This window comes from Helicoverpa armigera, chromosome 11 (genome assembly GCF_030705265.1).
Source record: "Helicoverpa armigera isolate CAAS_96S chromosome 11, ASM3070526v1, whole genome shotgun sequence".
Lineage (NCBI taxonomy): Eukaryota > Metazoa > Arthropoda > Insecta > Lepidoptera > Noctuidae > Helicoverpa > Helicoverpa armigera.
In genome coordinates, this window is record NC_087130.1 from 5,492,159 (window position 1) to 5,517,823 (window position 25,665).

At 33.7% G+C, this 25,665-nt stretch overlaps 1 protein-coding gene across 6 annotated transcripts; it reads left to right on the top strand.

Annotated features, from left to right (window-relative positions):
- The first annotated feature begins 1,217 nt into the window (after positions 1-1,217).
- Positions 1,218-18,655, top strand: LOC110370169 (uncharacterized). Of its 6 annotated transcripts, none has more exons than XM_064036889.1 (8): positions 2,612-2,852; positions 8,397-8,563; positions 11,968-12,136; positions 13,071-13,271; positions 15,387-15,492; positions 16,608-16,732; positions 17,020-17,101; positions 17,245-18,655. In XM_064036889.1, exons 1-7 carry the CDS (start codon positions 2,819-2,821, stop codon positions 17,064-17,066), a joined length of 849 nt encoding a protein of 282 aa, XP_063892959.1. In that variant the 5' UTR covers positions 2,612-2,818; the 3' UTR covers positions 17,067-17,101; positions 17,245-18,655. The 6 variants fall into 6 exon arrangements, with proteins under 6 accessions (XP_063892957.1, XP_063892956.1, XP_063892959.1 ...); XM_064036890.1 differs by having other exon boundaries at positions 2,614-2,852; positions 17,035-17,101; XM_064036887.1 differs by lacking the exons at positions 2,612-2,852; positions 17,020-17,101 and adding an exon at positions 1,218-1,376 and having other exon boundaries at positions 8,400-8,563.
- The last annotated feature ends 7,010 nt before the right edge of the window (positions 18,656-25,665 follow it).

Below are 25,665 nucleotides of genomic sequence, written 5' to 3' on the forward strand. Positions count from 1 at the left end.
GAAATGAAGAAAATAATTTTCAGCAGTGAATGGTGAAAGGGTGATATGATGATGGCAATAAAAGAACTGGCTAAAGAATCAAAGCATAGATTTATTTTTTCATGACAGATGGTTTACACACCTTGACAATCGTGAATCTGATGTACGAGTATAATGTGATTTCAAAAGAAAGCAATTGATTGCCATCGCGTTACGTAATAAGGACTCTGTTGACCTACCTATTGGTAAGTGCTCTGAGTATTATAACGACATGCAATTTGAACTGGAGACAACTTCATAATTGGTCATAAAGGCTGATAGTTTACAATGTGGCCAAAACATTGAGAGATACAAAGCAAATTATATCAATACTGTGATGATTAGAATAACATATACCTTATGGCCCTTTAGAAAACATATCAAAACAGCAAAGCTTAGTATTCTGAGGTTATACCATATCCAAATAATTCTTGGATCATCATCATCATCATCAGCCTATCGCAGTCCACTGCTGGACATAGGCCTCTCCAAGTGCACGCCACTGAGATCGATTTTCGGCTGCTTTCTTGGATATCGTTAAAAAATAAAATTTCAAGTACCGAGGTTCTTTCTGAAAAAGATGATACATTTATTTATATATTTTATCAATAGAATCGTTACTGTAAATAAACTTAATCAAAATATACAAATATTCTTTACAAAACCAATTTCTGCTATGTGATAAGTCTATTTGAATTGAGCGTTTACAATTATTATTGTAACTAACTTTATGATAGTGATCTTAATTAACGTAAAGCTTAAGTTAACTAGTTTATTTGAAAGACTAGGATTTCAAATCTCAAAAAACATTTATTTTAATTTCATTATTTTGTTTATATCAATATAATTAATTTAAATGAACTAAATAATTCAATAAATAAAGCCATTTATTGAATTATTTAGTTTTACGCCGAATGTGTGTATGTCTGTTTACGTAAAATACAAAAACTATTGAATGGAGTTTAGATATTCCGGAAAATTTGTATATTTTTAGTAAAACGAGGAGTAGTTTACCCTTAAACAGGTAAGTTATATAAAACATCTTTATTAACGTCAGTATCGAGTGTCTGTAATATAATTTCATACTAAGGAAGCCAACGGTGTACCTTTAAAAGATAAGATTTGTTTTAAAGATAGATTATATTAAGGTTATCTAGATTCCTCGCACTATGCGGTAAGTACGTCATCTAATTACAATCGAATACATAAAATAAAAGTATACACCTTATCCAAATTATTCTTACTTTGTGTCTGATAGTAGTCCGATCAGACCACGGGTCAGAATAAGTTTGAGTGAGTGAAAGAAAAAAATATTGTGTTTTGAATGAGTATTATGGGATCAAAATTGGATTTGTCAGGTGAAAATATTTTTCTGCTATACATTATTATCTACGTCGTACCACAAAAACTTTTAAATGTCTGTTCAAGTGTTCAACAGATGTTTAAGTTTTTGTAGTAAGGCTGAAAGATTTTTAATTTGAGAACGTATAATAATGAAATCGGTCTATTTAAAAATTGGAATTAAAAACTGAAAAAGAATTATATGTTCAATAGTTTTGAAGTCAAAACAAAATATTTTATATTTACCAATATTCAGCAAAAAGTTATGTAATTAATACCTTAACAGATATTTTTATGCATTGAATTACTATTGACCGCTCTATAAGAAGGTAACAAGACATATTCAAATAGACAACTATATTGTCTTTGCAATTGCAATAGATTTTGGCAAAACATTTTATACTCTAGACCGTACATAGGTAATCAGTCCAAGTTTTGCATTGTCTGTGATAGAATCAAACTAGATTCTAAACCACTGCCCCTAATATAGATGAATATTTTTTTAAGTGTTAGAGTTAAAAAGTGTGAATGTGTGCGTAGCTAAAAAAAACAATTGAAAAACAAAAGTGAAATTATCAAAGACGTAATCAGGTGCGTAAATTCAATGCAGTATTTTTGTATAGATAGCGTATTATCGACAGGACAGGTATCCGTATATTATCGATAACTACGTAGAACACGAGGATAGCATAATTTGGTACATTTGGAAACGCGTCACCGTGGAAATGAAGTGCTTTGCGAACACTACTCACGTGTCCATTTCGTTAATTTAAGCGTAGTCACCCATCCTTGGGGTAATACACTATTTTGAACTAGAAAAAGAAACTGTAAGAACTTAATCTTGGTTTTTCATTTTACTAGTACCTACTTGTAAAATGACTTTTTCACGGACAAATTACATTCATGTTCATGATCATTTAAATAAAGCTGTGCAAAATGTTTTTTAACCGACCTTAAAAAAGGAGGAACTTATCAGTTTGTCAGAATCTTTGATGTATAATTAATCATTGCGAAAATTTACTATCAAATAAATGATGTTTAGAATCGATTCCAATTTCAAGAATATCCGAGTCAGCCAATCTGTGCATTCAATTGAATTTCTTATCACGTCATAGGTAATTTAATTCTGGCCTATAAACACTAAAGCATTCACCCAAACATAATCTGCGTATGGATGCGTGACTACCCGAAGCGCAGTTGGTCAGCCGTTCTCGCCACTGCGGCCCTTAGTAGCGACCTTGCGGCATAAATATAGACTCGTTCAGTGTCGCCAACAACAAAACCGAGTTACCACAATCACGCTTCAGATACTACTTGTCTTATCAAAGAAAATGGCTAAACGATTACGTTCTAATCGCTTTACATCAGTACGTGTGAATCAAAAAGTGTTTACGAAGCATAAAACTGTATTGGACGCGAACTAGCTACGTTTGTTGTGGGTCGGAGCGTTATTTTCAGAATGTCATCCACTTCGTCGCCGGCTGTGAGAAAAAGTTAGTGTTTATTATTAGTTGCGTATATGAGTGCTGTAATAATCTGTGATTTGATGGTCGGTTACGTTAATGGAATTTCTTTGGTGCTCAGCTGTGTTTGGTTTATCGAGTGATACCGTTGTTTCGTCACGTGTCATTATAATGTGTGTTGTTTTGTGATTGCTTGAAAATTGGTATTGTTTTAACAGTTATATTCTCACTGTTTTTATACTTTTTCAGTACGTTTATGTATGTGGTCATATCATTTTGAGGTAAAGCATGCTTTAATTCTCTACCGTTTTTTGAGCAAAACGTCTTCGTCTAGTCTTCTATCAAAACCTTGAACTTCTTTCGGTACAGTCTTTCATATAGTTATTCTCACATACTATAAATACAGACTGTGTTGTTCAAATGTATGTCTACAGTAAATGTCTGCCAGTTGTCGTTAAATAAGTTCGTAATTAATATTTGTCGACTGACTGTTTGGCGAAATTAATTTAGAAATAGAATTCAGGTTATATTAGGTATATTTGAACCGTTAAAAAGTCAACAAAGTATCAAAATATTGCCTGAAATTGTATGTATTTTTGGGTTAAATAAATAAGTCAACATGCATGTATTCGATATGCGCATTAAAATATCAATACGATTACACTGAACGAGAGTGTAAATACGAAAATGTAAATGCACATTTTTTCATCTATATTTTTATTCGGTTGCCTTCTCCTAGTGAATGATATCGATACCTCCCACGTAAGTTGTTGTAACCCACAATATGCATGTTTTACGTTTTTTAAACCAAACCGCCTATTTTTGCCTACTCTATGCGTTAAGAGTAAAAAAAAAAAAAAAAATTTTTTTTAAGTATATTTACCAGACGTATTAAGTTGTATCATTATTACAACGGCGGCGTGTAACATTGTATCTACCTCCGCAACGGTTTACGCGGGCGAGAACGCGGGGTGCGTTGCGCGCTCGCGCCGCGTATGTATGACATGCGACAGTTCACGCCGGACTTCATGAAGAGTGGAGGTCGCGCGCCTATGATCGCCGATTTTTACGTAATTAATAATTTATAACGATATTTTAGAATTATGTAGTTTTATAACGACAACAACCTAAACTGTTTTAAAGATTACTTACAACAACTTACGTCGCTTAGAAGATACCAAATCAGCGTTGTATAATCACATACAACACTTTACGTTGTTGAATAATAACAAATTATATGTGAAGTAATACATACAACAGTTTACGTCTGAATTACATACACAAATAATTATTGGATGTTGACATAGTATATTTTACGTTGCGAAGATATTTCTTTTTTTAATGACATACAACAATATAGGTAAAGGGCTATTGAATAACACCGTGGATTTTAGTCAGTACAAGTCTGACAGTCCCTCCCGCTCTGCTCTGGATGCTTTTGATGATTTTACCACGCTCTAAAATTTTTGATTTAAAGTTCTGATGATCATGGGCCGAATTCAGTTCAGTAATCAATAGATAATTATGAAATTGATACCATTACATTTTATTACAGATTCTCCGTTGCCAGTTACTTTTAATGAATCTGAGATGAATGAATTAGCGAATATGATATCAGATGTTGACATTTTTGAAAATCTGGAGATAACAAACACTACAAATTCTAATGACTCCGTAATTCTTGAAACAGCTCATCCTTCACCTACCTGTAGCATTAATCATTTGGACTATGATTGTAACAATAACTTCTGCCCGTACTACATAGAAAAGAAAAGGCTTTTCCCAATCATGTTGGGGTCGGCTTCCAGTCTAACCGGATTCAGCTGAGTACCAGTGCTTTACAAAAAGCGACTGTCTATCTGACCTCCTCAACCCAGTTACCCGGGCAACCCGATACCCCTTGGTTAGACTGGTGTCAGACTTACTGGCTTCTGACTACCCGTAACGACTGCCAAGGATGTTCAATGACAGCCGGGACCTACAGTTTTAACCTGCCATCCGAAACATAGTCCATGGTGTCTGAGATATACTTAGAAAGTACATACAAACTTAGAAAAGTTGCATTGGTACTTGCCTGACCCGCGCCTTTATACTTGAGAGGTTGGTCCTTTACCCACTAGGCCACCACGACTCCGACCACACGACGAGAACAAGAAAATTCATCAGTGTTGGATATTGTACCTCAACTATCACCAACAGCTACTTGCATATAGTAGCTGTTCAACTCCACAAGCAAATAGTCCACCGTCCGTAATATCAAATAGTCCGCAATCTATAAACTTGATGGATCTTTGTAACAGTGGGCTTATCCCAGCTACATATCATGACTTCTTCAGGAGTCTGCCAGTTGTGGTAGCAACGCGTTCCGATAGTGAAACTTCTGATTCGGAGTAGTAGAGTTTCTTAAGTATTTTTTATTATTATGTATGTCTTTGCCAGACCTCGGGACTAAAGAGTCCCGGATTTTTGGGAGGCGAACGTGGGGCCGAAGCCAACACGCTGAAGCCCTTTTGAGACAACTTTAATGAAATGGTGACACAAAACCGACGATTATCCCTGTATACACTATAGAAATGTACCCAAGGACAATCCCCGGTTCTGTGCTAAGCTATTGCTAACTATGGATGAAAACTACTTGAGCTATTGTGATGGGATGCTAATAGACTAGGATTGGGGAAACTACGGGAGCTATGGTACCTGCCGATGACAATGTATTAAATACATGTAAAAATGGCAGGTGGAGACTCGCCACCTCACTTACTGGGCCCCCGGGAATCAGTCTCTAAATCGCAACAAGAGAGCAACGGGCATTATTATTATCTTGTATGTCTCTACTCGACCACGGGACTACAAAGTCCCGGATTTTTGGAAGGCGAGCGTGGGGCCGAAGCCAACACGCTGAAGCCCTTTTGAGACAACTTTAATGAAATGGCGACACAAAACCGACGATTATCCCTGTATACTATATAAAAACGTACCCAAAGACAATCCCCGGTTCTGTGCTAAACTATTGCTAAATATGGAATAAAACTACTAGGGCTATTGTGATGGGATGCTAATGTAATGGACTGGGAATGGGGATAACTATGGGAACTATGGCACCTGCCGTTTTGTATACGTAAAAATGGCAGATGCAGACTCGCCAACTCACTTACAGGGCCCCCGGGAATCAGTCGCTAAATGGTAACAAGAGGGCAACAGTTACATGAGCGGCTGAAGGGTGAGGATACCTCGGCGGACTTTAAACGCAGATCACGCGCTCCCTGTGGGTCCAGCATCACCGGCCCACTCGCCACTTACCACGAGGCACCTACCCTCCGAGCAGAGCTGCTAACCCTGCTCTAGCGAGGCGGGAGACCTATCCCCCGCCATGCTTCACTCCGGCAGGCCGCAGATGGGGGACAGTATACTCTCCTGGGAGCATTCGGATATATAGCCCCGCGGGTTCGCTACTCCCCGTCATCCGCCTCTACAGTCAGTACTATACTTATTTTAATACTTCGTTTTCAATTTATTTATTTTAAACGGTTTTATTTAGCTCACCCAGTTTGTTTTATTATTTATTCATTCTTGGGTCAAATTTAGTAATTCAAATTTTTTACCGTTTAAAGACTGTTGTGACAGGATGTATCACACAGTATTTCATCGATACCTTATTTCTTTTTATGTTTAAGTAACTTTAACGTAATATAGGTATCAAAGTTTTAATAAATAAAAGACTGGAATAATTAATCTTACTAATAATTAACCTAGAATCTTTGATTTGATGTCAGAAGAAACTGTTTTTTTTAGATTTTTTAATTATGTTGCATTGTTACTATTTCAGAGTTACTTAAGAGGATTAAATATGGTTTTTTACTAAGCCCTAATTATATGGAACTACACATACTGCCACAAAATATTAAATTTATATCAACGTACACTATAGTATTTAGCACATACAGTTAAATGCAAATATTGTTTTCCGCTGTAAATGGTTGTAAGTATCCTGTACAACATTTATGTAAGGTAACACTACAGTCTAGAATGTTGTATGAACAAAATCTCAAAAACTACAACTATTGAACAAAAAAATCGTAGGCAAACATTGAAAGCACTTTAAAATATATGTGTATGCAAAATTTGAAAAGAATATATTGAAGCAAGACTATTTGACGCGAGTGTCAATCTTTAAAACGCTGTAGTGTAAAATTACGATTTTGAAGATACAACAACTTACGTGGGAGGTATCGATATTATACCGTATTAAATAGCTCGAATACTGCTGAATGTACTACGTTCATAATTCGATCAATAACATAAAATTCTTTGTTTGCCAAGCGAATAATTAGTGCCTAGAATTTCATACCAGCATTATTCCATATTCTTCAATTTATTTCACCCGCATCATTATAATGATCATTTATTTCAATTATATTCGAATTCCTCTCAGCATTTTTTTACCCACACACATAATGCGATCGTGAGTCTAAATAAATCATTGTGAGAGGAATGTCTTTCTAATAAATGTTCGTAATTTTCTGCTCGATTACGTTTATTGGAATCGACAGATATCCACTTGTGTTTATTTTCGGATTTCCAATGTATCATCATCTCGGGTTTTAGTGAATCTGTCTAAATTGCGTTCGTTATTTGTATAGTCAATATGACCTGATTTTCAAATGTTTAGAATTTGAATATAGAATGTTGTTAATTAAATGGATTTTCGTGATTTATATTTGGAACGAGTACAATGGTCGATGCTGATTTCCAGGGCATTGACATTTTGATAGAACTCTTTTCAAATAAATTAACTAACATTTGTTTGAAAGGAATTATGTCGAGTTAAGCTGAATTGATTATGTTTGGACATTCATGAAACTATGACAGCATAAATGGGTGCTATATTTTCATTGACATTGTATGCTCTATCCTTACTATTTCATTCAAGCAAAAGAATTTAACTACTGCAGCTACACATATTCCTAATTTTAATGAAAACATTGGGTGCATTTATTCACTTATAAAGTGGGTGCGGAATAATGCGTATTGTTATGAACTCCTTATTCAATAATATTGATGTATCACCAATCACAATTTGGGGTCAATAAACATGTATGCTTACTTTTGGGCAATATTTGTATAACAGACACACGTTTAAAAGTAAATAAACACAGCTACCTATTACTGTTAAGTGTAATACCTATTATTACTTGTTGTAAGGTGTTAAAATTATATTTTCCTGAATTGAATTTGGTTGAGTGAGCCCATAACACGGAAAGACTTAGAAAACTCATCACATCCTTTAATCTTCTACGGATTGTAATTGGCTTTTAAAGCCGTGTAAATCGAATACATAAATAAATCTTGCAATTCAAAATATCAGAAAACTGTAGATTTTGAAATCTAGAAAGAAATAAGAAAGCTTCAAATAGATTCGATTTGATAAAAAAACAAAGACAAAGCAAAAGGTTTGACAAAATGTTAAATATGTAGTTGCATCGTACAGCTGCGACTAAAAGTTAGTGCGCAAATAAAATCTATCAATACAGGAGTTACAATAATTTATTAATTTTATTTTTGGTTCTTTTTCAGTAGTTCTCAACACATTGCTCGAGACGGATCACTACGGAGGCCTGATCAAGGAGTTGACTTGTACCAAATGTAACACTTACATGAGACCACCCATCCACCTCTGCGTGGATGGGCATAGTCTGTGCGGCAAATGCTATGAGAAGAGCTACCAGTGTCATATATGCAAGGTGAGTAATTTGAATCTTAATGTCGTTAACATAGAGTCTAATATTGTGTACCAAATGTACCTCTAACATCACCTGAGGCCGCCCATAGCCCATCGATGGGCTTAGGAATATAAATTGGGTGGAAGACTATGAGGACCTGGTCTAAGAACTGACAGTGTAACGGATACCAAATGTATTTACTAATTTTTCTGTCTTTTTTATGAGCATTTGAGTAGCCGGTGCTACGGCAAGATCTGAAAACGTCATTATTGTGTAAAAAATCCTTTCAAGCTTTGAAAAGGATTTTAAGACGTATTTAGTAATATCAATATTTAATATCTCATACAATGCCACTTTGACTTTGAATAACAAAGAAATGACTCATTTTATGACTCAAAGAAAGGTTAAACAAGTGAAATGGTCTAAAAAGTAGACTTGGCTGTACTGGAGGATTTAAATATTAAAATAATAAGTAGTTCTGTAAGCTGGTATTAACGCCGTTTTACTTAAATATTTACGTAGTTAAAACAAAGCAGTATCTAGTATAGCTACCTAATCCAATTAAGTATAACTACCTCCTTCCCAAATCATTGACCTTAGGTGTGTCGAGAATTATAGATTGTTTATGAAATATGATATAGGATTGGTTTTTATACAAAAGCGTATTAATGTGTGACTCAAGCTAGCGTGTTTTGTACCTATATTAACTGTTTAGTATTTTAGTGTTTTTAACCTTACCTAACTTTGAATACTTCGACTTATGTAAAATCTAAAATAACTCTGAACACGAATAAAAAATCAATGGTTTTATACTACAAGACACTAGAAGTAATTTCGTTTTAGAAAAAAGTTTTAAATTGAAAACGTTCGCTTTGATCGACTGAATCAATTTGATACAATTTGATGGACCAAATAATGATTTTAAAAGATAAATAATATTACTTTGATTTGATTTTATGTGCTTTTAAAGTGGTTTTTGTACCCAATAAGAAAATTCATAAATTAATTTATAGCTTATTACACAAGTGCTCAGTAAATGCATTTAGCCCTTAATATTAATAAAAATGTTTTCTGTCTGGTTTGATATATTAATGTTAAGAATAAGACTACTTTCGAAAACATCTTCTCTTACTCAATCCAGAATACATTGGTGGTCAAAAACAAAATGTATTTAATATACAATAATTTTCCAATAATTTTTAAACATAAAGAAGAAATGATCTGACAATCTAGTGATTCACGAAGGAATTATTTTACAAAATACCTGAACAATGTTATCGATAGTTTAGATAATACCTCGGGAAATCTCTGCCCTCATCATACTGCGACATTATTTATCTATACCTAGTATTTAAAGATAATAATTGTCGCATAAATAACAATTTAAATATATCTAATATGTATTTTTTTATATGCTAGCTACATCAAGCGGTTTTACTCTCGTCTTGGAAAATATCTTATCGGGTCTTGTATCTCGAATAAACAGTTTCTCTCTTTTACCGTAAAAAAACAGGTTAAGACGAATTTAGAGATTTGACTGTTTTATAGAATATTTTTTAGTGTTAGTTTCTCATACTGGCACCGCATAAGTAGAACTTTTAAACTTGCAGCAGTAATATCTCGAGAATTTTGTCCACAAATATAAATATTGTGTATTTGTGTAGCACTAACATAGTTTATGCTCGAAATAAATGTTTAAATAAATAAACTGTAATTTTGTATATAGCTATTGATTACAATAAAGTCAATATTAGATATAGTAAACATCAATACATTTCGAAAATTATATTTCCAAAGGCAATCGCAGTCCACAAAATAAACGATAAAGGAAAGAAAACAAAGTTCAAAGGTATCACAAGGATGAATAATACGAGGATTTATGGCATAAAGGAAAAATCTGTTGCTTAGCAATTTCTCATTTTGTTTGATACACAATTTTAGATCTAAATTTTGACCGTTGCTATTTTTATCGTACCCCTGAAAGAAAATTTCTTTAAATGTAATGTATAAGTCAGAATAATATTGGTAGAAAATAATTTCATATCAAAATATTTAAAAATTTTACCATAAAACTGTTTCCCAACGAGGAAAGGAAGTTTCTCCGAACCATAAAATAACTACAGCATAAAGCAGAAAATTCATTATTGTCGAGATAATGACATATTTTAATTATAAAATCCAATTAACTCATACCTTCGATAAATAGTTTAAAAGCATTCAAGAAAATGTGTACAAACAATACTTGGAATTTTCTTTTCCATGCTTAACTTCGCTTTAAAAATATCTTCACTATTCAAGCCATTTTCATAAAATGTCCAGCATTTTCTAATAAGCAAAGCAACGGTATTTGTGCATAGCTTAACTTATTTATTAATGATGAAATATTTTAAATATGCTTTTTGCAATAATTGACTGAGCACGTTTTTGAAATGAGGTTCTGAATTATTAATTCTTTGTCAAAAAGGAAAATATGATTAACTCGTTTTTCGTAGAGACTATGTAGGTAATGGTTAATAACACATATGTATGTAACTTATTAGGACGGTGACACTTTGTGAGCATTAGTTTTTAATTACATTTATTTATTTATTTATACTTTATGTTCAAAATTGATACATCGGCGGACTTAATGCCGCAAGGAATTCTTTACCAGTCAACCATCGGGTTAAAGGGAGATTTATGTCACATACTTATAGTATGTGTAAGTTTTTATATAAATATAGTTGATGACTGAAAAAAACATAAATAGCAGCAAACCATTAGAGATGACCACTGATATTCTCAACAATCTACGTTTGGCTTTTACCTCGATCAACACAACCCATACACAACAGAGTAAAAGGTTAAAAAATATCGAAACTTCAAAGTCTTTCATCAACCTTTGCGTGGGTCTGACGTAGCTTAACATGAGTGTGCCAGTGCACCTCTAATACCTTTGCATCGGGAGGCCCGTGCTCCGCAAATCGACAGCCAGCCAAACGGTTGAGGCCGACAAATAACAGACTGAATCAACGTTTTTGCTGAACTAGAAATTCGACCTGAATAACGAAACATGTAGGCAATACATAGAAATAAAAGTTAGGATTCTTTTTTGGTTATTTATTGTTACAAAATATGGTATAGCAAGGCTGTGTAGGTTTTCTTAAAAAGAATCTCTTAAAACGAAAAACAAACAAAAATTTTACTTAAAATGGTAAAATTTACTATATAGGTATTTGAGAAATGCATCGCCCTCTGCAATTTATGCTACTCTTTCCTTCTTTCTTACTAATTACGCACTTCAAAAAGTACATAAATTAATTTCTTAGCAAAACGAAACGTATTCTACGTACACTCGTTTCCAATGCACATACTATAGGTTCCATTCTCGACGTGTCTTATAACTAAACAATTATGTAACTAACCGTACATTCTTTGTCCCACAGAAAGAATACTCCACGATCAGATCGACGGCGCTCGAGTCGTTGGCGAACAAGGTTCTGTTCCCGTGCACGAACCCGGGTTGTCCCAAACATGCGGTGCTCACCCAGCTTGACAAGCACTATGCGCACTGCCAGTTCCGCATCATTGATTGCTTCATGGCTAGAGTTTATGGTATGTAAAAAGTTTAAATACTTATATTGTTTTCAGCTTAACATTTTAACCGCTTACTTTAATAATATAATAGTACGCAGGTCACGTGTCCGTCTTACGAATTTTCGTCCTAACCAATCTTTCAATCAGCCAAAGCACTAAAGAACGACGAAAGGGGGACATTTTTGGGAACGTTTTCGTGCTGTTCAATGTAATTGTCGTGAAAATGCTCATTTTATTAGCCTAATTTCAATAAACATAATATTTCACTCATGACTTTGAACTCGTCGGTCACTTGACCTGTCACGCGTTTAAAATTTTTTCCCATCACGAAATGTGCACAGTGCCGCTAATGAAATATTCACTTCAATTAATTCTGATTCTATTTAATATAATTTTATTTTGCATTAACCAATAACATTCGGATAGCCAAAGTTTTCTTGTTTTTTGCGAATCAGTTGACATGAACCTCAAGAAAAACGTTACAGAGTGTATAAATGTTAGCGACGAGTATCTATTTTGTGTTTCGGATGCGAAATGGAATACATCACCACATCTGTCATCCATGTAATGTAACCAAAACACGTATTATGACGTCATGATTTATTTATAAGAAAATCTGTCTTATCAAAAGAAAAGTGTACAAAACTCTTGAGGAATATTTTGTTCTAACCCCCTCTTCGTTTTTGACAAACATAATACATATATTTGGTGGTTTTGTCCATGAGATGATTTTGATCCTAATTTGAGTCCTTCCTAGTATTACAAAGGCGAAAGTAACTCTGTTTGTTGTTCATTCATTCCATATAATCTGAAGTCTGAGAAAGGACATAATAAATAATGCTGCTGGTTTTGATAGACAGCAGTACCTCTACAATTCCCCTATGCATACACACTGGCAATTACCACCCCGATTTTTCTTTAACTCTTTCGTTAAAAATAATTGTAATTCCAGGGGACTGCAAATGGAAAGGTCGTGCCGGCGACTGGATGGACCATTGTTTCATGGAACATAGTGAGAAGGTCACAGAACTCCCATTTATCACTGTGAAAAACCGATGGGACGCGAAGAGAACGGAGCCTGTGCTCAACTACTTTCTACTGAGGTGTTACGACCGAATATTCAATGTGTACCAGATTTATGATAAGAGAGGAGGTGAGTGGATAGTAGGTACTAAAGTAATATTATAAGCTACGGTATTCGTAGTGGTTGAGAAAAAATAAGGTGTTTAAAGTAAGGCACGTAGAAGTTGTCTTTTACTTAGGTCCATCTTTTCTTAAGAAATATGACAAGAATAAAAAAATAGTTGAAAGATTATAAGTAGCTAGGATTTTTTTCATTCATAAATGATGATGATGTCCTCCTAGCCGAATATCGGCCATGGCGGCTGTTCTCATTTAAGGAGATGAACCAAATACGTAGGATCATTCATACATAATAGATATTTCATAGTATTTTTTGTGAAGAGTGCAGAAACTTAAAATCTCAATTCAATATTCATTTAAAGGGGTCATATTAAACTGCCAAGTGGGGCTTCCCCTGGCCGCATTAATCGCTGACCTGAATAAATGAAGCGTTAATAACTCAATTAAGAGGGAAATATGTATGAAAAACTATAGATAAGCTTATTACTTCGCATTAAAATATTTATTGTTGTTATGAAAAGCGAAATATGGGTTTGGCAATGTTTTTGTGGTAGCGGTGGTAACATAATAATACCGTGTGCGCATTTTATATTACTACGTGTAATTTATGCGTGAAACACCAGTCATAAAAAGCAATGTAATAATTTATAACGTGAACATTCCGAAATTTTGATTTGGTTATAGCCTCAAAAGAAAATTCACAAAATACGAATCAAACCCAAACTCCTTTTTCTTAACTGTATAAACGAAAGTCTTGTTAGTTACAACGACTCAAAAACGGCTGAACCGTTTAAGCTGAAAATTGGTTTTAAGGAAGCTTAGAAATAGGATATCTGTTAATTTTCATCTCCATCCCCATATGGGAAATAGTACACTCGGGTCGTGTTTGAAACCGCGGGCGGGAAGTAGTCTCGAATATAAAAGGCATATTTTAATTTTCTAAACATAGAGACATCCTTAATTTAATTAATATCGAAAACTTTATCATTAAAATCAATATCATTACAATAAGGATATTAAAACCTCAGCTACTTGAAGCGTAACTGATGCGATAACCAGTAGAACAACAAATCAGTGTAGTAGATAACTCTATTGAAACCGTGTTATCTAGCAATCTAAGTGGGTCAGCGCAAATCACTGCCATCTGTTAGCATTGCCGATAGAAGCAAGGATAAAGGATATAGAACACAGCTTTCGTATTTCTTAGGAATAATAATGATGATTGTACCCATTGTTTTTAACTACTGGGTGTTTAATGTCAACTGAACTTTTATAGAAAGGCGGAAAGTGTAAAATAAAAGAAGCGACAGTCAAGTACCTCAAATTGAATAGTCTAAATCTGATTGAGCAGCTGATTAAGTCACTCTACGCATTTTATAGTGAACAAAAATTAGGAGGTCTTTATTATATTTTTTTTTATATAATATATGCATACCTAACCAAAGTATATTTTTTCGTGACATTACTATACATGCGAGTTTCTTCAAAGTATCAACAAACGATCAGTCTCAACCTTACCCCAGTTGCAAGTGCACCCGCAGACTTCCAAAGCCAAAAAAGTGTAGGTAATATTCCAATGAAGTACTTATAAAGACGTCTTGGTACCTTCTTGCGAGTACCACTAAAGTGCCACAGGACAGACACAGCTAGTGTCTGTAATTCCTGAGATAATTAAGCTAAGCTGTGTCTTCAACGACCGCGACCCTTGTGCAAGAAGCCAGACGGTCGGTTCGGGTGCTATGTAAATTGTGATAAATATGCTAAATATACATAATGTTGAAATATTGTCAACTATAGTGTATAGATATATCGAAAGTTTTAGTACCTATATACAGAATGGTTGTTAGTTATCTACAACTATCGTTTTGGTCAATGTTTTTAGTAAAGGCTAAGCTTTAGGTATTGGTAATATTTTAAACAAAATTAAGACATTTCATAAAAAACAGTATTCAGATCAATTAAGTTACTTTAAAAACTGGTTTCAATCAATAGAATTGAAAAATAAAGCCAAATAGATAAGACCAACAGTATAACACGTCATAGTAACGTCGTTACTTTGATAATATAGTATTATTACTTTTTGTATTATATGTATTTACTTTTTGACTCTCCATTTTCTTTTCAGGAAGAATGATGTGGACAGTGCTCGTGAACGATGACCACGCTGAGAAATTTTATTTTGAAGTGGACATCTTCCTGCCAAACCTACCGAGCAAAAGGATTGTTTATAGGCAAGTATACCTACCACTAATTCTCATTTTAGTAATTGCAATTAAGATATTAATTTCAAAAAATTTCAGACCATTTCTCTCTATTTTACACTTTCTAATAACAGTTTCGGATCGGTGATCTATCTTTCTAAAATGTTTTACCAATTACGTTAAAAACTTTCTTCTATAATAGAGGTAAATGAACGCCCACTCCTTCTATATGGAACACGTTAAGTAACTATAAAATATTTGTGTCAAGTCATGATGAGAATTTAGATAGTAGACCTCGAAAAAGCATGAAGAATTTTATTTTCGGTGACACTTAATTTAATTCCTTTACTTTATAAAAGCGACAGATGAATGCACCCACTTTCTACTATATAGTTCTCTGTAGCCTGATGTTCAGTAGATAAATTGCTCTGTATACCTACTGCTATTAAAATGAAAAGTAATTATTTACATACATACGCAGTATAAAATAATTTAGACACATCATTCATTAAAGACGTAGAAAAAACAAAATCCAGACTAGTGTCAAAATTGTCTCACCTTTCGACACAATTTGTAAGATTACCATACACGCGCCGTAAATAAAATTCTATTATATAAAAAATGTTCTCGCAAGCCTTATAAATTGTTTTGCCTGGATATAAAACATTCAGACATTTTTCTTTTGTATTGCGCACGTTGAATATTAATAATTTTGCTTGTATTATGTTTTGTCTGATGAGATTTTCTTGAAATCGCAGATAATAACTTAAAGCTGTGTTTCAGAAAACGTATAAATATATTTACATGAAAACGGGTATTAAATTATTCATGCCACAAATAACAATGTAATTGGGATTGTTTTGAAGGTTTGAAAGATATGTAGATACTACTTTTATTGGTTATCGCAGTATTTCGAAAAAACTTGATATATATACTCTGTCAAGATGTTAATTAATAAGTATTTTACTTAACACATTCGATTGTAATACTCTAATTAGGACAGTCTTTGGTTCCTGTCAAAAAACAATCAGGCCACACTATTAGTTTTAGCATTTTATTTGATTGTAAGATTGTAAGAGATTGTAAATGTGTAATCGTGATAAAATTGGCCTACTATTATTAAACAGCATATATAATGTTTTCAGACGGCCATGCAAGTGCGAGAAAGATGCAGACTTTCTGGAGCACACTCAGAACGTGTACATTCCCGTAGAGAACGTGTTCTCTATGTTAGACGAGGATGAGTCTGTCAACTTTATTGTCAGAATTGGTAAGAACTTTAAAACACGTGTCGCGTCACCCAATCAAGTTGTTTGAGATCTACCTTGTGATTGACTAAGAAAAAAATAATGGCACAAAGAAGTAAATAGAATACAGTTGCAAGAAACAAGTACAGTCACCATACAAGGGTCTACCACCCTTGTTTGAAAGAAAAGCCTTTGTTGGACAATGTAGCTAGGGACGTAGTGACATTTTGAAAAATCTTTCAACTTGAATGGGTGACGCGATTCTTGCTTCTTAACATCTTCTACAAAAGAATAACTTATTCAGATGAAGGTATGCGTTTTGTAGAAAAATGGTGGTTTACGTACCAAGACACATAAGGCAAAATTCCAAATTATTGTCACCGCTTTTCGTTGTGAGTATTTGCAGAAATTAAAATTTATTATTGGGGATATTATTACTTTTACTCTATTTATTGACGGGTATATCTGTCATGGTAAACTAACTATTATGTACTCTTGAATAAAGTTGAAATTCTAATGAAATCGAATTTTACAGGTGAGGTAGAAAATCTGCCGATTTTCGATACTCCTACTCCCAGTGAGAGCATCATTTTACTTCACAACGATGACCGCAAGGATGAATAAAACACTAACAGGACCTTATTATATTATTTTAAAAATAAAATATATATTAAACACTACATTTAATACTAAATTCGCTTCTTGTAAAGCACTGGTACTCAGCTGAATCCGGTTAGACTGGAAGCCGACCCCAACATAGTTTGGGAAAAGGCTCGGAGGATGATGATGATTACATTTAATACTATAGTTCTTGTCAAATAAGTTTGCCTCTCTGAAGTCAGCCATTTGGTGCATCCATGCAAAATAGTGTACTATTTGAACATATTGACCATCGTAAATATACTATTCGCAGCAAATATATTTGACGAGAACTGAACTCTTTCCGATCATTTAAAATAAATAGAAGGAATAAATTCATCTGCTTTTTTATCTGTCACCATCTTTTAGTTTGGTAGTCCAAATGTTTTTTCGCAAATTCTTTTACATTTTCAGTTTCAACAATGAATTCAACTGCGTCGAAATTGTTGGTCCGTGAACTCCGTACATAACTGTGCATGTATGCCAACTATGTATTTTCTATGCGTTTTGTTGAAATATTTTATATACTAGGCTGTTGTTATTTTAGTTCAAACTGCATTACCTAAATGCCATTTTCAGTTGTCAAATCGCCAATTTGACCAATGGGCGGTAAGTATGCGGCTGGTTATGGTTTGGTTATCGTTATAATGAAATGGTGAAATTATCCTTAGATTTGTACATTCAAATGTAATTGTATGATATGAAACACAGCATGAAACTAAGCAATAATATTTATATCGAGGGTACAAAATGACGTTTACACAATATTTCTAAAGGTGCGTAACATTTTTGTGCTCGGACTTTTATTACTTCTAGATTGATTTATTTGATATCGAAAAATTGATTTATGATTATTTATTAAAAATCTGTAATTGTCAGTACATAAATTGACCGAACTTCGAAGTTTTTCATTTCACAAATACGTTCTTTACTCTAAGGTATTGTTACAGGTTATACCTATGTTGTTTCTTTATAAATACCTGTACAAATAGCTGAATTTACTTAGTAAATACGTGTATGTCAACTGGCAAGGGATTACTCGGGATTTTCAACATATTTCGGCCGCAAAAATATTCCCCCGAGCGTAATCAACTACTAGATAGTTTAAGAGAATAACATCGAAACAATTTATCAAACAAAACAAGAGTTGTGTCCAACCGAAGTTAACTTAATCCATTGTAATTTAGTCCTTAGAGCATAGTTTTAGAGTTCACTTTGAAACTTCCATTTGTTGTTTTCGTCACAATCTTTGTTGTATTTAAAATAAACTTTGTACGATATTAAATAAGTAAACAAATATTTTGTGATTGTGTGTTTTATTTCTTTTGTTTTACCTGTAGAAGGGATTGTATAACTCAAACTATCGTTTCAAATACATCTTCCAGATCTTTGTTGAGGCCATTGTACTTAAAACATATTTTTAAATGTTAATAAAGTATACCTAGTAATTGAATTACTTTCATTATAGCATTCAAATTCACCAAACAAAAACCACAATACTATACAACCTATGAATTTATTCAAAATCCTCTACACAACGTCAACCCGTACAGGGAAAACTACGATCCTATCAACAGTAATATTCACTTTTACACAATTTACTTAAAAAGGTTACCGAAACTCATGAATCGTAAGATTGACTTTCACGCTCGATCGAGCGCGCTCCATGTGGAAAGTAACAATAGGCACATATCACCCATTCAAACTTCACCCAGAGCAACTTGTTTACTTTCTTCAGACCGCAGTTCTGAGCAAACGAACTGAAAATTGTGTGCACAAATAAAAATATATTGACGCTGCAATCGATCTCCCACACAAACCATTAAACTTTAAGCGTACGATAGAAAATATCGGAAATAGGAAGCGGGACAAAGCAAAATATTCCTTTGAAAACTATTCTTCGTCGAGACTTCATTTGCAAAGCTTTTTGAACTTTCGGCTCGTTCCGTTTGATGAGTTTGCACTGTTTGCATACATATTTATTTACACTTGCGCCTTGGGCACGTGTGGGGTTCTTGGAAAGTAGATACAAACATCTTTTCTTTTTTTCTTTCTATATTTTCAGCCAAGACGTAATTTTTTTAGTTTTCTTTATGGGTTCGCCTTGTGTTATTTCTTACGTTTCCTTAAACACATGCTCTTTAGTGTGCTATAACTCCATAGATCAAAAGTCTCTCCAAAATTCATACAATATTTCAACATTACATTCATAACAAAATTACAAGCACTTATTATAAAGTTCAACTGAAAATGCTGTAGTTCATTAAGCGGCATCAGTTGGAAAATTTACGAGTACAATTTTACAAGCAGACATCATAATTTTAATCAATATAAACATCGTCGTAATTGTCTCAATATAATGACTTTCCGTTGAATAATGTACAGGGCGAGGTTTAATTGGCATATTGTACAAAAACGGCGGGGCTGTGTCGCTGAAAATCATCCTGTAAATCATGCCACAAAATTATGAGAGCATGAAATTTATTACGTTAGCGTCCGCTTGCAAATTTTCATCATACAATAATTTCGTACACATACAAATACAAATTTATTCAAATCTTTTATGATGTTTGGCTTTTTTGTTTAAAATATTATAGAACGGGCGGAAGGGGTACAAACAAAATTGTTCGGAAGCATTTTGGCAGCGTTTCCCTCGGAGAATCTTTTGTTGCGCGGATTCGTACAATAAAACGATCAGGATACATTGTCTGACTTGTATTTATTCCATACTTGCCCTCAAAAGAACTTCAGTATTTAGTTGTGAACTCAGTATTTTCCTTTAAAGGTTATGACTCTCGTCAATGCAATAAACGCTTTCAAAAAAAAAACCCTTAAAACAAGGACAAAAACGTTAGCAAAGTAGAACCGGCATTTAAAAAGTTCTGGCTTTTATTCCGACATCTTGACTTCGAACTTAAACTGCAGCGAAATAAAAATAAAAGTTCCGCCGACGTTTTCAATTGGTCTCACAGTTCATAACTTCAATTAAACATAAGATACAAATTACGTTTTTACAGCGAGTCCCGGGGCTCAGACGTTTGACAACTCATTAAGGAGACAGCGCTGGAATGCGCTTCATTATTTCTTGGCTCGCAAACGAAAACTCGCTTTTCACAGCTGCTAAATTATTTAAAATTTGACTACCCTTTTGATGTTGGGGTACATGTTATATTTCAATAAGTAGCATGAATGCTGTTTAATTAATGAAAAATAGGGTTAACAGTTACATATTATACTATTTAACTAGATTACTATTAGGTCTATTTCTTACGCGAACGCTCGCTGTGTATTCTCTAAGAGAATTTGACCTTTGCATGTAATGAGATAGTTAATAGACCGGGGATAATACTTATCTCTACTGCGTAGAAAGAAAAAGAGCCTAATTCTCTTGATTGACACATAATTAACTTTTGTTCTACTGAGCTATATTAGATACTAAGGAGCTGTTAATGTCTAGCTTAATCAATGTAGGTATAATAAAGTTATCTTGCTAAGCCTCTATGCGAAAATTTCTAGTAAGAAAATGAAACTAATTTGGTATCGTTTTGTGTGTTCTATATAAAGACAGATAGACATATACCCATTACTAGGTATGTACCTGCATAAAACAAAGAATTGAAATGATGGTGAACTGAAAGTCACATAAATTAGTAGGTACAACCGATTTTTCGTCGCACTTCGATGTCTCCTAATTAATTCCTTTCACAGCACTAGCAAGAACCTATTTACGAAAAAAAGTACGAAAATACATTAGAAAATTCAACAGGACTCGAAAATTGAAGCTAAACAAACAAGCCATCCCGTTTGAATATGAAATGGGCGTCCTTGTCAACACGAGAAACATTCGTGTAACAGACAAATTGCTTTTAGAGTATCACACACTGCAAACTTTTAGTCGGCCGACAGTTTGTTCGGGTCATAAATCATTATGAAGATGAATGGTAGAACGCACATAACAACGATCAGGTATTTGGCCGGCATCAGACTGGCTGAAAATTTTGAATGGATACAAGATTTTCTTTAAAAAAAATTAGCAACCATCGGGTCAACTATCGGCCGACTGTTTAGTCTACAGTATGCACTCTATGTGGTACTCTTAGTGTACGCGTTTGTACGTTATGATAACTTACACAATGTATGGCTCCGTGGCTCCCTACCACGTATGTAATACTAAAGTTTCAACCGCCTATCTCGCTTTAGAGGTGTGCTAACGAAATTGAAACAATGTTTGCTGGAAAAGGCGAAACTGACTTTTTTAAAGGTTAATGTAAGGAAAACGTTTTTGTGTGTATTGGGTTATAAGCTCCTTGTTTGGGTAAGTTATAGGGTCAATATTTGGTTACTTGATGCTGTAATTCTTGTGGACTTGTGTTGTGAAAGGCTTCCAGTTGGTTAGCTATTCTAAACTATATATACATATATGGGAGGTAGACCTATACGGAGATTCTTAATAACTTATATTTAAATAATTTTGAGACTTGTATAAAAACTTTGGTGGTTCTCACCAAAGTATTTGATGAAATAAAATTTTAACAGCCATAATAATTTGGTTATCCTATTTAAAATGTTACTCTGCCAATATGCAGATTTAAGATTTTTTTACAATTACCGATATACGTGCGTGTGCATCGACATGGCTTGAACATCGGGCCAAATTGGATGAATATTTAAACAAGTCACTAAAATAACCCTCAAAATATATTTGAAACCGTGGGCAGCTAGTCCTTCATAATATAATCTATTCGTAACTATTATAACAAAGCTAAGAATCTCCTCGCATTATAATGGTTACCTTCAAAATCCTCAAGGGATTGTTATTGCATTCAGTTTATGTACACAAGCACAGTATGTGTAACCTTCAGATGTTTGCTTAGGTATCTTAGCTTAACCCCATATTTACCTTCAGAAATAGGTACGGGTCTTATAACTAGAATATTAGTTTCAGTTGAGAAATGAAAATAACTCCACATGATATTACGTAACTAGCTTCTGGCAGCGGTTTTGCCCGTGGGAACTACTCTCCGCAGCTGAATTTAAAGTATCCTAAACCCTAAAATAAATAAATGTGTTATCTAATATTGAATGATTTTTCATATTGGACCCAATCGTTTCCAAGTTTCCCTGGAATTAACGCGTTCAGACAAACAAACTTCAGCTTTATAATATTTATAGAAGGCATACTAAGGAATATTTATAATTGCTTCCTTCTAGTTTAAAAGTCTTGCAGATTTTATAATATTTTCTTTAATTTTACTTTACCATTTGAGAGACAGTTGTCTATCGAATACTTCTAACATAGTTTCTGATAAAAAATGCTATTTCATAACTTCTAGTTAGATCCACATTGCACTATAAAACTACCAATAGCTCATTTTTCATATTTTTAAGCTAAGTACATAATTTATTGGTTGCAATCCGAAAATTAAGAGTTTACGAGTACAAGTATACTCGATTCATGAACGATCGGATTTGTGGGCCGATCAATTAGGGCCCTAATTAATCGGTTTGCCATTCGATCTAGATTCTCGCACTTGTGATCCATTGCAGGGATTTGAGTTGCCTGTTTGATGAGGTTGCAAGAGGCATCGCATTTGACGCTTATTAATTGCTTGTTGTAGATTAGTACTTAATAACTTTATTTCGGTTTTGAGATAGTCTGTTAGTTAACCTACGCGTTGAAAAAAGTTAAAATAGCATGTGTATTTATTATTCCTAATTATGTCTAACTAATATTTCGGCCGCATTGATCGAATTTTGATGATGAATTTAATTTAAACAGTACTGAAAAACTAATTCTCCAGATAACATTCAACAAAATTTTCAGTATTAAATGCTGCGCTAGCATGGCTCAAAGTCTTTATAATTTATAATCCTTTCTAAACACTGATAAAATCTTTCCCTTTAGAGCGTTAAATAGTTTTCTCAGGAAAGGCGTCTTCACATAATTAATTGGCTTCTTCTCGGATTCATAATCTCGGGAGACACGATTGATCGTCCCCTCGACTCAAGCTTAATTTAATTATTGAATCCGCGACGACGAGCGATTTGATTTCGACCTCGGTTTATTAAAATGTGCACAAAAATACTTCAATATGAATCGATACCTTTATGAATAATTCAGAGTTGTTAAAGCGAGATATCTTCTATTTGAATGTGTGTTAATGAATGAAAGTAACTAGCCACATTTAAATATAAGCTTAAAGATTAAGCTTCTGATCCAATCATTATTAACTATTAAACACAAAACATTATTAATCAGTTTTTCTTATACGAGTTAATTTATAGGTCAGGAAGGATTTTTAATGAGTGCATTCATGCCTATTCTCACAATCCCTTTAAATCAAATGCTTACAGCTTTGTTTACTTACTGACACTCTCTGCATCTTCATTTATTTTGTCACTAAATGACATTCAACCAACTTTCGCGGAAGAAATTTCGCAGAAAAACATCTTCCTCATAATCATACCTTCGGGAGTCCTTAAGTGGCAACAACATTTTATGTTTCAATTCCCGTTAAGGAAAACTGTATGCAAAATAAACGTGTTTTATTGATCCCTTTTATTCGCTTATAACATCTCTTATGTTTACCGTGTTGTCAAACAAAATACCATAACCCAGAAAAGGAAATTAGGTTATATTTTACGACGATACTATAAGTAAGTTTATTTTTTTACGTCATCATTATTATTGAGGACCGATAGGTATTAGCTCACGTTAAGCATACATCGTAGTTAAGATCAGAAACTCTATGACAGATTGAGACTTCTCAGTTGAAGAATAACTCCGGCCTTGAAGGAAAGTATCATATTCTTGGAAACAGGCCTCAACCAAGGCCATTCGAACAATGAGTCCTAACTAAAAAGTTCGACCCAGACAAGGCCTGTTTAATTCCGTCTGAGACGCCATTATAGCCGTTGTGGGTACGTAATAAGAACAAACTGTTACCTATAAAGCGGTAAAGGTGCTGGGAATTAATTCTGGTGGAATTAATTCTAGGCGAATGAGTAGGCAACGTCAGGCTATGCCATCTGCAGATGGCGTTGAATGGACGCCATAATTTTGTACAACTGACGTTGAGCTAAATTACTTGATGTATAACTTAGCAGACAATGCTATATTTCAAATGCGACATTATTGTTTAGACTGTGGCTTTTGCATCTTCTTTTTGGCAGATTTTTTAACCCTGTGTATATCGGGTGTGTCGTTCACAATCACATTAAATCATATCGCATATACTTTATGATATTCTATGGCGAATTGTAAAAAAAATAACCTAATCCATTCAGTGGTTTAACCACAGGAGTCATTTTTCGTTTTTATAATTTACAACATCATATGTAAAGCAGAGATAAAGTTAGGAGTATCGTATGTTTTGATCAGTTGACAGCTGTCATTTTTCAAGGGAGAATTTCAGTTGTTTGTAATGACTGACTTTTATATGGTGTTCTAATTTTTGCACATTTTTATTCCATTTACTTTGTTTGAAAAAATCATTTTTTTATTTTTATGTATTTTTCTTTTATCTTTGTGTTAATCGACATATATTAACCAGTATATTAACGCATTTCATTTAATGTGATTATGAACGACACACCCGATATATTTATATGTTACTAGTAGGTAAGGGGTAAATGAAAAGAAAATATAGGTAAGGTATAGGTAGAAAATATTATTTTTCAGTTAAAAACTAAAATTAGACCCTTTTTGTGGAGCTTGTTTTCAAGTGTGTATTTAATTCTTTTGAAACTTTTTAGATAATAAAAAAGGTTTCTCCACCTATAGTACCGACTTCTTATATTGGATTACTCCTTAAGCAGTAGCAAGCTGGCTTAAAAGGCTTTTATAGCCTGTTTTCTATTAACCCTCCAATAAAATAGCCGATGCAATCAAACAGGGTTGAGTGTAATTTGTCGCGCCTACTTTATACATTAACATACATACATACATATATACATAAACTGTAAAGCGATTGGGGCCCAATGGAATGCTTGCAATTGCGCTTAATTGCACTTCAACAAGGCATATTTTTCCTTAACGACGTGATAACTACAGTAATACTACAGGTTTTTTTGTAATTCACCCCATAAAATGGTAATGTTCTTTTTTATATGTGTGCTAATTGCTTAAGTAGGTTTGTGTTAACTTTAATGTTAGCTGCATTTTTTAATGTTTTATGTTTCTTTTTTACTTCCCTAATTTAATGTAGGTACCTACATATGTATATCGTCCAAAAATAATTTTCATTCAGATAGATACGTAGCTACTTTTAACATAGTCAGAACAGTAAAATTAATCAATAAACAGCTTATTTTAAAA